General features: G+C 38.0%; 1 protein-coding gene across 2 annotated transcripts in view; it reads right to left on the bottom strand.

Annotated features, from left to right (window-relative positions):
• The window catches only part of unc5cb (unc-5 netrin receptor Cb), a 144386-nt gene extending 131916 nt beyond the window's left edge, over window positions 1–12470 (bottom strand). Inside the window, exons 1-2 of one of the 2 annotated variants that reach the window (XM_055207372.2) lie at window positions 12230–12470; window positions 11989–12138 (exon numbers count right to left, since the gene is read on the bottom strand). In XM_055207372.2, coding sequence (XP_055063347.1) covers window positions 11989–12106 — 118 coding nt within the window. In that variant the 5' untranslated portion in view covers window positions 12107–12138; window positions 12230–12470. Of the gene's footprint in view, window positions 1–11988 lie in introns of both variants that reach the window. The other variant, XM_055207373.2, reaches the window with a different exon arrangement.
• Window positions 12471–14822: the final 2352 nt, after the last annotated feature.

Below are 14822 nucleotides of genomic sequence, written 5' to 3'. Positions count from 1 at the left end.
GTGTAATTTCGCATACGTCATGCGTGACCTTTCCATGTGATTATGTAACATGGAAGGTCACGCCAGCTAGGGCAAGAAGTGGTGGTTTAAAAGTACATATTTTTATTTTTTTGGTGAAAATGAGGATGGTTCGGCTAGATAAGACCCTTATGCCTCGATTGGGATCATTTAGAGTCATTTGAAGCTGCATTAAAACTGTAAACTGTTGAGGTCCACTAAAGTTTACTATATGGAAAAAATCCTGGAATGTTTTCCTCAAAAACTTAATTTCTTCTTGACTAAATAAAGAAAGACATCAAACTTATTGGATGAAATGGAGGCGAGTAAATTATCTGGATTTTTTAATGAAAGTAGAATAATCCTCTAATCAGTTTGCAGTGAATTAATTGCAAACATTTTGATAAAGTAAAAGAAATTTCAATATAATGCAGTGTATAGTAGAAGTATAAGCCATGATAGATCTTGGGAAAATTACTGAGCGCGGCCCACAAAAATCTCTTTTTATCAAACACATGCATGAAAATTCCTGCACCCAGCTGAGAAAATGAAGGCGAACAAATGATCAAAACATAAAGAGCAGCGGCGTGTGCTGAAACAATGCTGCATGAATCTGCATACGGCCTACATTTCACATGCTTCAGTGTTCTTGAAGAACCTTTACAACTCCGTTCAATGAAAAAAACGATTATTTCACGAGCATGTAAGAAAAACAAATCATGATTAAGTGTCAAATGGTAAAGTTCACGTGAGAAAAGCCATCAGAAACTCTAGTTAACAGATCATTATCAGCTTCATCTTTTCCATATCTGCAGAGAAACTGGAAGCTCGTTCTTTTCCACTCACAAACAGTTCCTCTAGCACGTTCAGCTGGCCAAATAGAAAAGAAAATGGGGCTACTGTTTTCCCCAAAACCCACACACACGTAATCGCAACAATATGGGAGAAAAATCCAGGCACAGGACGCCATGCCAGCTCAATGATATAAAGTTACTGTGGCTGAGGGAAAATGTTTTTTTATCATATGCAGATTACTCGACAGTTAAAGTTTTGTGACCACCACGGTAAAGAGAATGAGTATTTGTTAGCAGTTCCTTATTTAAGATCAAGGTTAAAAATGCCCATCTATCTGTCACAAATGTCAGTATGTCTATTCACATTTAGATGCGCTGCTGGTGACAAAAGAGAGAAACACAACTGAGAAGATTTTTCATGAATAATTAAGTCATAAAGGCATAAAATATCTGATATGCAAGACAAACGATTAACAAACATAAAATGAAGCAACTTGTTTCAAACATTAAATGTCTGTCCCATTGAGTGCCTTTAAATACTGTTCAAAAGAAAGATTTCTCTCATTTCTATTTTACGGGCTGTTTATACTCGTGAGACTCGAAGTAAAGACTGCAGAAATGTTATACTGCGTTCTGTCAGGTTCCACTAAAAACAAACAGGAGAGAGAAAACATAAATGCGAGGCTAAAGAGTAAATATTCACGTCCATATTTCATGTGCCGACGTCGCTAAAATTCAATCAGTGTGGAAACAACTGCCAGAATGAGCAATCGGGTGAAACCAGACGCGGCCCGTCCTCAGTATTTCTTACTTTCTAACTAAAAGCAGCACAAAAGAGATCAGATTACCACACGAAATCATTTGCACATGACAAGGAGCGACTGGAAAAAAGAAACACGTATATGTGCAGGGGCTCAGCGGTCTCGAGTATTGAGGTTTTTATTTCCATGCACAAACAGCCAAAACAAAAACCGGTCAAGAATAGCGGCGGTTTATGTATTTGAATTTGTCTTATTGGGTTCAGGGAGAAACTGGAGCGTTTCTGCAATCTAAACCCCCTCAGCTGTCCTCCTTTTCTTCCACTTTTCTCCTCTTTCTTTCTGGCCCGAATTGTTGCTTTTGTTGGCCCGGACAACACGACGGCACAATAAAACATTTCCCTCACAATAACAACAATAAAGCACAAAAATGTAACCTGTAAAGAGCAAAGATCTGCTGCTTTATTGAAAGAACAACCATGTGGAGATTTACTGACATGTTTTCTCACAAACTCGAGAAGTAAAAGTGCGCTGCAGGTGAGATTTATGCACAGCGCTACTGAAGGAAAGCATTCAAGGGGTTGTAACTCAAATCTCCCTTAAATGGCAAAAGTATTCTGCACTTCAAACTTATGAATGAGTTTGGCGCTCGCTGGTCTGGCGCCAATATAAAAAAACTGGCATGGTCCCCTCGGACAGGAATCGATACATTTCCTGTGTCACGAGTGTATTTTTCATATTGCGTGAGAGAGTTGGAGAATGGTTTGTGCTCGACATATCGGTGAACGCTCATTACAGCAAGAGATTATGACCCCAGACTGACAGAGAAGAGAAGCCAACTGCATTCTGTAGACAGATACGGCTAAAAATGAAATGCATTAATAACCGATTCAAAGCCGTAACAATGGAATACATTAACAGAAGATACCATTACAACTAAATTATCATTTATATCTATTTTTGTCGAAAATTCAATGAGAAAACATTTTAAGCTTAATTTAAGTAATCACATGGCAATTACTATATTTGGATGTTACAAACATAAATATACTACAAACCACTTTTTCATTTCATACAGAACTACAACGCCACAAACAAAAAGATGTGCATAACAAATAGGGCTGCACGATTAATCGCATGCGATTGTCACGCACATTTCGTAAATCGCCATCACCTGCTTTCAAATTAAGTGGCATTTACTACATAGAGCCATAGTTCACTGACAAGCTGGGAAATATCATATTCATAATCGCGGACGAATCGCCTGTGAATATGAATGCAATATCGCCTAGCTTTTACATAAACATTACATAAAGCAATAAAATACTGTTGTGCCGTTTAAAAAGTGTGTTTTCTTTGCCTATATCTGAAAACTTCATAAGAACAACTTTCTCCAACTTAACTTTATCTTTGGATAAATGTACAAAGTCAAAGCATGAACTCCACGAGAGATGCTGTGCGCTGCATTGCCAAGTCTTCTGCTTTTTTGCGGACTTCAGATTTGGGCTACTATTTCCGCAAGTTAAAGATTAAATGATTTTGTTTATTAGTTATTGGCATTTAGGCTGTGATGAATAGTCATTGGGATGTTTTGGGGCTCATTTTGAATGTCCATTGTGCTGGTTTTTATATGCAAATCTGGCAAACCTGGCTGTGCGCTTGCGCAAACGTATGGTTTGGATTATATTGAGTGTATATGTAAACAAACATTTTAATCAGATTGCAATGTTTAGGGGACATCTAAACGGTAGTGTCGTAACCTGCAACTAGATTAAATTCAGAGGGATTGACATCATTTTGTGCATGAAAACAGCCATTGTGAAATACACATTAACTGTGTTACTGAGACAAAGTTAACTAGTAACTATATGGATTGATCTAGTGTGATATAGACACTATAACACCACCGACACACCATTCAGCTCTCACTGACTCAAAGGTTTAGTATTTTCTAAATGGAAAAGTTGCAAAAGGTTTAGCCTAAAGATGCCAGAAGGCTTTTTCTGTCACTCAGCAGTGTTCACTTTCTATGCCATCCATCCCTTCACCACTTCCATTATGTTTCCTATCACTTCATGTGAGGATATATTATTTATTTATCTCTACTCTATGTTTGGAGGTCTTTAATGCCTTCTATTCCTTAATGCAGCATGTATGATCATTGTATTGTTGTGATAAGCTTTTCCCCACGGGTATGAACGCATCAGGTCATGCAGAAAGCCTTCATTAAGGAGACTTACTACTACACAATCGGGCTCCTGCAAAATTAGCCCCAGCGAGCTTGCCCCAGTTAAGCACTCGCGACTGTCAGGACCCTTGGGAACTGGGCCTGGAGATGTGACTGAACATGAAAGTGCTGAGTTTGGGTTTACCGAGCGATATCGCGCTCAGATAAACTAATGGTCCAAATGCTACAACCACAGCACAACTACTTATAGAAACAAGATTAAAAGAAGGACACGAGCAACATGAAAAACAACATAAATAGAAAACAACACAGATAAATCCTCCTGACAAGCAATTTCTCACATTTCTTAATAGTGAATGAGAATCCCAGCTCAAACGTTTCGCCCAATATGTGCCTCTAATTTAGCAGCTCATTTAACCGGCAGAAAAAATAACATTAAGCATTGACATTGTGACACACGCACTGAAGCCTCCAATAATGGCCTGTACAGTGTAAACTTCTCAATGGTAGTGTTGTAGAGGAGTAAAGATAAGAAATATGGGAGGGATTATCCAGAAGATTGATTCTGAAGTGAGGTATTCATGCATCTTTATCTGAGGGAGCTTTGGGTTGAATTATTTTCTCTGACTCTAAACATGTTTAGACCAAGTTGAGGAGGATCTGTAAAGAGACGAGCGCTTCATCACTGTCTAAAGGAGAACTGATAGGGTGCAGAAACCAGACACAGGGATCAAGCTAAAAACAGAAAATAATAAGCTGTCTGTCTGATGAGAAACCCTTTACTCAACTCCCTTCATATAAACAGCATGAAATCACAATTGACCTCTTTTTTTAAACACATGATCCCAGTTTACAAAGTTTTTTGCACCACTTCTCAAAATGATTTTTTGATGACCACCTACCCCTCTAAGCACCTGTCTTATAAAGACCACTTTACAATTACCAATGTTTAAAGTGTCCCAAATGTTAACATTTTAACTAAAATTCTCATTACAGTAGCAAAAAAAGCACACCAAAGTGCAGAGTTTTCATTTTAAAGCACCTGTCCATGCTAATAAAATCAACTGGAGGTTTGCGTGTTTAACTCAAGTAAAGTAACCTTAAATGAGAAGGCCGCCCTAAGGCAGAGTTTCTCTAATTATCCATCAGAGACCAGACCCTCGTACAGATCTCCAGTTTTATTGCCAAGTCAACAGTAGGACTTACATTGACCTCTTATCATCTCTGACTGCATGGGTCCCGTAATGGAAAGCAGAATCCGGTGAAAACCTCAAAGTAAATGTACGCTCTTATTTAAGCTTCATAAAAACAGGAAAGCACAAACATTTTATCTGCGCTATGCTTTCATCTGCCGTCTGCCGAGCTAAAGAATAACAGCCGTGAGGCTGATAAAGCAAAGATAGGAAATGGAAACGCGTGGGTCTCGTGTTCCCATGATTCTTAGCCTGAACAGTATTACACTGGCCTTTCATCACACAAGACTTCTACCTTGCCCACATCAGAATGCATAAGAAAAATTCATTCGCTGATGGTCAATTTGGCAGACGGTCAAGCGTTTTGCATTAGCTAAGAATACTAATCATTTGCCAAGGGTCATTTTAGCATCTTCGTGGCTATTTACAGATTTACACGGCCTGAAGGAATTATTTGTTTATCGACTGACATATACAATCACACAACGTACCATTGCGCCGAGCAGCTGGATTTGTTAGTCAGGAGGCATATGGCTGACTGTTTAAAGGTTTAGTAATATGATGTTTTAATGGACTGCTAGTAAATTCACTCATGTTCAGACTCTCAGAGAGTCTCCCGGCAGGCACCCTGTAAGATTAGGAAGCACTTTGTGTCTACAGGGAAAGCCATCACACGACAGTGAAGCTAAAAGCAAAGCTACGGACGGTGTTTCTGCTGGGACTTTGCTGCTTTTTATAGCAAGCATGCATATATGTGAAAAAAAACTGTGTTCTGCTATTAAGCCACAGTGACAAGGAAAAATGCACGTACAACTATTGAAGATGACAGTGCTGTTACTACAGGGTGCTGTTGTTCTGTCGCTAGCAGATAAACCATGCCAACATTTTGCTTCATTTAAGGAGGTTAGAGGAGATGTGTGTTTGTGTGTGTGTTAGGGTTGCAAAGGGGCGGAAAGTTTACAGTACATTTCTGGAAACTTTCAATGGGAACTTAATCTAGACTAATTTTGAAAATATTCCAAATTGGAAACTTAATGGAAATTTATGGGAATTCATGGGAATTATTTGGAAATTTCTATAAACTATATCATATACAAACATAAATAAACATCGTGTTTGGACATAAGCAGACATGCATGGAAGGAAATACAAATTTTGAAGAATCCTGATTCTCATCAAGTCTGGATTTATTTGATCAAAAATCCTTCAGAAATCATTTAAGTACACTGTAAAAAATACTTTGCTACCTTAAATTTTTTTGTTGAATAAACTCGGATTTACAAGTCATTTCAACTTACTATTATTTATCTTGACTAGAGATAAGTTGTTATAACTACAGGTGAGTTGTTATAACTTATAAAAGTAAGTTGACTTTTCTCAACTATATTTTATAAGTTGTGACAACTCAGCTCTGTTGACATGACTTGTAAATCTGAGTTGATTTAACAAAATATTTTAAGGCAGCAAAGTATTTTTACAGTGTACATTTGAGTTCCCTGTTACAGCCAACTCTACAATTTTTTTTTTAATTCCCAGTTTATTCCCACTAATTCCCGTATATTCCCAGTCATGCCCATGGAAAGTTTCCAGCCTTGAAATTCCCAGATTTTTGCAGCCCTAGTGTGTGTGTGTGCGAGCTTAAGGGCTTTAAACACACTAAAGCTCATAGAGAATATACATTTAACATCATTTTAGACAATGTGGGGTAGTTTCCTGACAGAGATTAGTTTAAAACAGGACTAGGCCTTAGTTTAATTAGGAATTTGACTAGTTTTAACAAAGATGCCTTACTAAAAACATTACTTGTGTGCATTTTGAGGCAAAACAAAGGGCACTGATGCATTTAAAAATATGTCAGTCTAATTTGTTTTCAATTTGGACACCTCTTATATTTATTTTAGTCTAGGACTAGCCTCATCTCTGTCCAGGGAAAAAGGCTATATTCCAGATTAGTGACTTTGGCATGCATGTTAAACCATATGGTTTATTCTGTCTATTGTACATTCATTTTACAAATTATCAACCATTACAGCTTAATAATAAAACATACAAAGATTTAGATTTAAAATCCCTAGCAGCTGCATAGCAACACCCTGACAACCACACACATCACTCCAGCATCATGACCACACCACTTACTGTACATGCTATTCTGTTCAAATTAAACTTTTGCAATTGTGCTATTAGCGCAGAAATTACACAGTTCACCTATAAACAAATGTGTTATACGTTAGAAACTGGGACTGTGCGTGAACAAGGTCGGTCTGTGAATGTTTACATTGATGGTGTCCAGTACAAAATGTTGAAGCTGTAAAGAAGACATCATGTCAATCTCATCTCCATAACTGCCCTGAGTGAAGCCCCTTGACTGGTAATAACTCTCATCTCTCTCTCCATTTCCTGGTCACAATTACCCTCTCTATGAGGAGCAGAGGCTGTAAATTACATTTCTCTGATCCTCGGCTATAATTGGACACCGAGGATTCTCAGAGCGGCAGGATTTCTGTAAGTGGAAAACAAAGAAGCTCTGAGCGCTTGGGTTTGGATTTCACGGCGCAAGTCAATGCGACTTACTGCATTAAAGGAAAGGTGTAACACCACTCCATGTTCAATAACACAGGCAGACGTCACCGACCTGCCCAGCAGAGTGTGGTCTGATCGTAAGTGCCCGTGTCATTATGGACAAGAGGATCTGTTGACAGACAGACAGGTCAGTCACTTCTGCACCGGAACGCTTGTGAAGTACCTGTACTTGTGCCGGGCTTCACTAATGGACTGCTAATAGAACCTGATGCTGCACTTTGATGCGCTCCCTGCAGTTTGGAAGGTGACAGCTTGTGATTAATTGTGCTCGCTACACTCTCCGTTCGTTTTTCTTTCGACAGAATAAAGGCAAAGAGACCGTCATTGCCGTGACTTTGCTCGCTCGCCTACCAGCGCAGCTGGATGCGGCGCGATTCGCCTCAGACAATGCCGCGCTCATACCGTAATACATCTTTCCACAGCCGGAACGCTACGTGGCGTCAAGAGAAGAGAGCTGCAACCTCAGCACGCCTTTCACAGCAATTATCACAAAAAATACCCTCAGCACGGGGGAAGGCCAACAAACAGCGTGCATGGCGAAGACTCGACTTTGTAATTTTTGATGACACAATGTTTGGCTCGACCTTTACCTTCACGTGACTGTGTGTATATGCATCAAGTCTTATTTTCTCTCCCAAAGTATAAAAAACCCACCCAACATTGTGTCATCCCAAGGGAATTACAGATACATTGTGGCACTTGGTCATAATATAGCAACCACTCTGTGCACAATGCTGCCTTTGTGTTTTCCAAACGCATTTGGAGAATGACCACGATGGCTGTAACCTTAGTAGTGCCCATGAGACCCAACCGTTAGGCAATGAGGGAAGTAGTTAGAGTAATGATGATCGCAATAACATTCTCACTTACCCAGAAATTTTATGCCTACCGTTCCTAGTATGAAAATGTTCATGAAGAAAACATAAACAAAGCTCTAAGGACACATAACATATCGAGTAAGAATGAGAGTTATGAGGACAGACGTGGAAAAAGTGAACTCACGCTATATGGCCGACTCAACGGGCTTTACTCTGCTATGGTTTTTTTTAGCTAACTGTGTGTACAGTAAGGGTCTTTGTTTGTCTATGAAGGTCTATGAAGACACAGCATACGCCAATTCTGCTCAGGTTTTACACAAGCTTTCAGTAGTCAAACAGAAAAATGTACAAGAACGGATTTTGTACATTCATGATCTCCTGCTTTCATTCACAAAGGATCTGCATATTTAAACAGACAGCCGGGCTATTTCAACCTCCAAATCCACACGTCCTCTCACACGTTTGCCTCTTATTCATACTCGGGCAATAAACGACACTTCTGGTGGAGATGTCAGTAATTTTACTGTACTTGAAGTGATTCAGACACTTCCATACTCTGCCCTTGTCTTTTTACTGCACTCACACTGGGACTAAAGGGAACTCACACACTTAATTAAAACAAGGATATTGACAGTGAAAAATAGGAATAGGGAATAGAAGAAACGGCTTAACAGGAGATAAAAAAAGTGTAAGGGAATTTATTTCTAATAAGGGTGTTACTGCAATAAGTGAACTGGGCAGTTCTTTAACAATGAAAAGATCCCCATGTGAACAGGAAGTGTGTAGCTCATTAGTATCCAAAAACCTTTAGCTCATTAATTAGTCAAAAACAATGTTCTCCCCAAATATCGACTTCTTAATGGACACAAAGCGACTCGGTTCGTGTTCCTATTACAGTCAATGTCATTGGCCTCAGAGGGCTTAAGGAATGGGGCTTATGTCATCCTGCAGTGCCCTTCAGACACCGGAGCCGTATAGTTTTTCCTCATCCTTTTCTGGCTTCTCATTAACTATGCAAAATTGTCAAGTGGGGCTTTGCCTGGCTGGATAAGGTTTCTAACAATATGATTCCTGAATGCAACATCATTGTGATTTTTTTTTTATTGCGATGTGTGACCAATGCACCAATGAAACCCCTACAAACACTTAACACCAAACAGTGAATAATAGTATTATTGTAACTAGAGATGCACCGATATATCGGCCAATAATCGGTATCTGCAATTTTCACACTATTGGTCCTACACAAGCTGTCAACGTATAGTATTTGGGATTTATTTGGCATTAACCAGCGCCCTATTCTGAGCAATAGTAAACCATTGGAAAATCCAACTCCAGTCACATTATTTCTGTTTTCTTTATAAAATCACATTTATTTCTTTATAAAGTCATTTTAAATTGTATCATGTATCATGTATGTTTTCTCATTTCTATGTAAAGAACTAGGTGCATGACCTCCGTGAATGAAATGTGCTATACAAATAAACTTGCCTTCCCTGTCAATCAAAAGATAACAGGAAAATGCATCGAATTTGCTCTGTGTATACAAAATGTAAAGAAACATCACTAGTTAAATGTTCAATATTAATGGTCATTATATGAATGAATAAATGTAATCCTCACAGTTTAGTTAATGCATGCTAATATAACCACCAAACTATCGGTGCATCTCTAATTGTAATGCTCTCTGTCTCCTAAGTGATCACCAAAAGCTGCACGATCCGTAAAATCCAGCCACCTGCACTAGAAATGCATGTAAACCACTGAGGGAGGTTTAAGCCAGTGTCAAACATTGCTAGAAAGAGATTTACATAACTGTCTTTTAATAGGGAGGATATGTTCATGCCATCCCCTGTGTGAAGAAGATGGCTGCCACTGTTTACTTATACACAATCATTCAGCTAAATTCTTTTAATGGAGTCTCTACACTCCATTTCACTAAACGACAAAACAGCGAGGACAAACGGCACGAGGTCTGTATGGTGTTATATGAAACGCACCCCAGAAGACACTAGAAGAGTAGAGAAAGCACAACATTGTACCCAGAAGAAATATATTTTAATTAGTTATTGTGCAATTAAAGCATGAAGCACTAAACAACAAAACGAAAACAAATTATTCAACGTAAATATTTTGTTTACTATTAGAAAGACAGAATATTGACAAATCGTAGCCATTCGAACTCTTCATGAATATCAAATCCCAGCTGTGTTATTTGCTTTTGTACAGAATTAGGCCATTCGTGATATATTGTGCTTTGAAGTTATGCAGTTGTTCTGTTTCTCTGACTTCTCTGATTTCCTCAACATATACCCACTGGAACATTTATTTGCCATTTTGTTATTGGGCACACAATGTAACCTAGAAAACTGTAATATAACTGACGTCATTATTTTCAAGCTAGACAGTAAATCTGTATAGTCTTTGTACCATACAACACACCATTTCATATGATGTGCTATCCATGATTTACAATTTAAAATAAATAATCAAAAACGAACATAATCCAACAATAGATTTACTATGCAGTCACATTAAAGACTAAAAAAATACACAACACAGCCATATTTGAACTACTGCTATAACACTGTAAAAAATAAAGTTTCCCAGTAACTTACTGTAGATTTTTATTTATCTAATTTATTGGCAAAAGTTTGTTAAACGAAAAATGAATATAAAACATTAACACAAGTCTTTAAGAATTTTAAATAAATAATTAAAAACAAAATTAAACAACAGATTTACTGCACAGACACATTGAAAACTTTTCTTTACAAAAATACACACCGTATTTGAACTACTGCTAGCATTTATAAGAAAAAACATTAACATGTATACAAGAAACTGTAAAGACGATAAGCATATGGTCTCTCTCTCTCTCTCTCTCTCTCTCTCTCTCTCTCTCTCTCTCATCGCGCTTCATTCACATATAACAAACGTATAACAAACAAATAAACAACAAAAAAGTTTTCTAAATGAAACAACATGTGTTCATTTGAAGTTTGACATTACTATTTATACAAGAGCGATCATTTTCCTTATAGCCAGCAATAATAATAATATTTCATTTATCTTAGAAGTCTTATTTAAGATGACTGTCACGTAAATTAATAATTTATCGGAACTAAGATTTTAAACCTGCTGTATGATTCGTAAAACAAATAAGAAGCAAAAGATATTACTTTTACCCAGAAATCAGATCATATTCCCCATACGAAAATTAAGCATGGTTTTACAGTTAAAGCCAAAAAACATGGTTAGTGCAGAAAACCACGGTTACCACAAAATAACAATTGTTTTGATAACTTAATAATAATCAATACCCCAAAAACATGGTTAACGTTACTACACTTTTACTACAAAAACGTGATTAATTTTCGTAAGGGACAAATCATCCCAGTACGCGTGATAATATCAAGCTAGTCTATATTTTAATTCTCCTTAAAAACACATTTTCAATGTCATTTACCGAAACTGGGATTTGTAATGTATAAATATGAACAAGGTTGCTGTCTGAGTGTCTGACAAACTTCTCGCAGTTATCAGATGAATGATGTACAACAAACTTTATTCTACGAGTTTCCACACAGTTCACAATATTCACCTGTCGTTTGTTTATAATAATAACGTTAAATAATAAAGGTTTGTGGATCTTACCTTGAGCAGCTCCGATGCTGATGAGCAATAAAAGAGTAAAAATCATCAGAGTGATCGTGTGTATGAATCCCGATGCGCCTCGCGCTCTCCTCGCGGTCTGATCACTTCTGCCCATCATCGGACAAAAAAATCTGATATTCGGCACAACGTCTGTAAATGGAGTTTATTGTAAACCTGACCAAATGAAAAACTGTGACTGTTTGTTCAATGAAAGGTTCGTTGGGTCCGGTGATTTGTTTACCTCAGATCACTCTTGCAACAGACAGCAGGCAAACCGCCTCCAAACAGAAATCTTTCAGATGAAATATCCTCGGTTTGTCCGTGTCCGCGCTACTTTTCTCTCAGTTCTTCCACAAACGCGTCAAAGCGACAGTAAACGAGTAAAATCAGCGTTCCTGTGGAGAGTTCATGTTCAGTATGAGCGCGCCTCAGTGAAGTTCCCTCAGCGCGCGCTCCCCGCCATCTGATGGAGAGGTGAAGCTCAGCGCGTGAGCATCGGCGCTTCAGCCAATCCGGATTCACTCCGCTCCGGTGTGCACGGCGCTAGCAAAACACGGCGCGGAAACGTGGAGCGACTGATCACATCAGGTATAAAAACTAAGTTTATCACCACTTATGATGTCTTATATCAGAAAAATGTTTAGAAGAGAGAAGAGAGTTTACATGTACCTGGAAATACAACAGAGCTGAATAAGAAAAATACTGTTAATTACTTTTATTTTTCTAAAAGTGTGCAAATAGTGTATGATTTGTATAAAACGTGTGCTTTTTAAAGGAATATTCAGCTTTCATTAAAACAATTTGATAATTTCCTTACCAGAGTTTTATCCAATATTTTTATGTCTTTCTTTGTTCAGTCGAGAAGAAATTCAGCTTTTTGAGGAAAATATTCCATGATTTTTCTCCATATAGTGGACTTTAGTGGACCTCAACAGTTTACAATTTCAATGCAGCTTCAAAGGACTCTAAACCAATGGTTCTCAAACTGGCTACTCAAACTGGCTACTAACTAGCAGTATATATATATTTTTATATTGAAATGTAATGTTTTATAATGTTTTATGTCATGCATTTTCTTTGGGGGGCCACAAAGGGCAGAAGTGGGGACCATACAAAAGGGGGGCTGCACGCTGAAAAAGTTTAAAAACCACTGCTCTAAACGATCCCAACTGAGCCATAAAGCTTTGTTTATATTCGCGCTTTGGTCCGCATCGTGAGCCTCCGATGATTGCGCACGCATCTCAACAAACGGATGAGGGGTTTATAGTTGACGCGCTCGCTGTTGCACTATTCTTTGAAACGACAGGGGGCGACTCGAGCAATCGGGTCCAAAACCAACACAAAGAAGAGAATAGAAGTAGTTGTTCACTTGAACGAACTTGGTACTTATAACATTAGAGCTTGATATATAAATATAAGAACATGAATAAAACAACAATCTCTTAAATATGTCTTTATTGCACATAATCATTTCATTAACGTTTTTACTACAAAAATCGTATGATTTGTATTTTATTCCTTATGCAGTGGTACATATATAAGTCAAAAATTCTGAATCATATGTAAAAGAGTGTCATATAAATAGTGTTGTTTTGCATGGATTGATCAAAGAGATTACCTGCACAGACAGAATCGCCTCGAGTTTGGTCATTTACAGATGCGAAGCTGCGCGAGTGGTTTTACGCAAAATGAGGTCTTGCGCACCCAACGTGCACGCCTGCCCACTCTGTGTTGACGTAATTTATGCCGCACGCACCAACGCGCTCATGCGAACAATATTTTCGTTTTTTTTTAAAAAGTTTGCGAAACCATCGTCATTTTCGGGATAAATTATCTGGATTTTTTTTTTACGAAAGTGAAATATTCCTTTAATTTATGGTCTTTATAAAGTTTATTATATATACTATAATGATCTTCATATTCGTAAAGGGAAGCCAGGAACACATTTTTTTAGTTAATGTTTTACTCTTGGTTCTGATCCATACCTTTAAGCAAACACAAGAAAAACAAACCTCCATTGAATCTAATCAACAAAAGCCTTTATTCTCCTTTAAGTAGGTTTGCTTTTCTTATCATGACCCTCCTGTTATTCATTTAGCCATGCTAATTGCCCAAAACATGCTCTCTAGTCAGAAGACTGGATCAATAATTATGACAGGAAGAGAGCCACAAACCATGATAACTGAAGTGAGATTGCACATTTTGCCGCCTGCATGCCGAGCCTGTCGTCTGGACTCCTGATAAGTGAAAAGTGTGTGTGTGTTGATCAATCTTCTCGATCTGTAGTTTTTTACATTATACGGATGAGTCTCTGTGCATTTACATCAATAATGGTTAAGAATCCATGCTGAAAAGCTAACATTGCAGGGTCAACCCCAGGTAGGGTCATCTTAAAATCTGGAGAGCTGCCGAAATTCCTGTTCTGCTCGATGAGCATTGTGCCCTGGAGCCAGACACTTAACCTCAGGTTAGACAGTTCCTGCGTTTAGTGTAGGTGAAACATCTGCTGAATGGTCAGTCAAATAAACATTGCTCATTTTGTTTAGAGTTACAATGTTTCAACATATTTTAGAATGCATGTTTATGATCCTTAGATCAACAGCTATCGCACTGTCATTAGGAACAACGTTCGTTCTTCCCCAAAGCTGCGCATTTGATTTATGCATCTTCACATTTCTTCTCTATAAATATTATGCAGTTCTCTAATGTTTACAGACAGAGGTAATGTTGTTTACTGCAGGAGCTCTGCAAATAAGATCATAGTGCCTTTAATCTTTGTGAGTGACAAGTCAGAAAACCCATTTACTTGGGTAGCGGTTAACATCATGGGTGGC

The sequence above is a fragment of the Misgurnus anguillicaudatus genome, chromosome 12 (assembly GCF_027580225.2).
Source record: "Misgurnus anguillicaudatus chromosome 12, ASM2758022v2, whole genome shotgun sequence".
NCBI classification, from domain to species: Eukaryota; Metazoa; Chordata; class Actinopteri; order Cypriniformes; family Cobitidae; genus Misgurnus; species Misgurnus anguillicaudatus.
The sequence above is the reverse complement of the archived record's forward strand: the minus strand, read 5'-3'. Positions and strand labels throughout refer to the sequence as shown.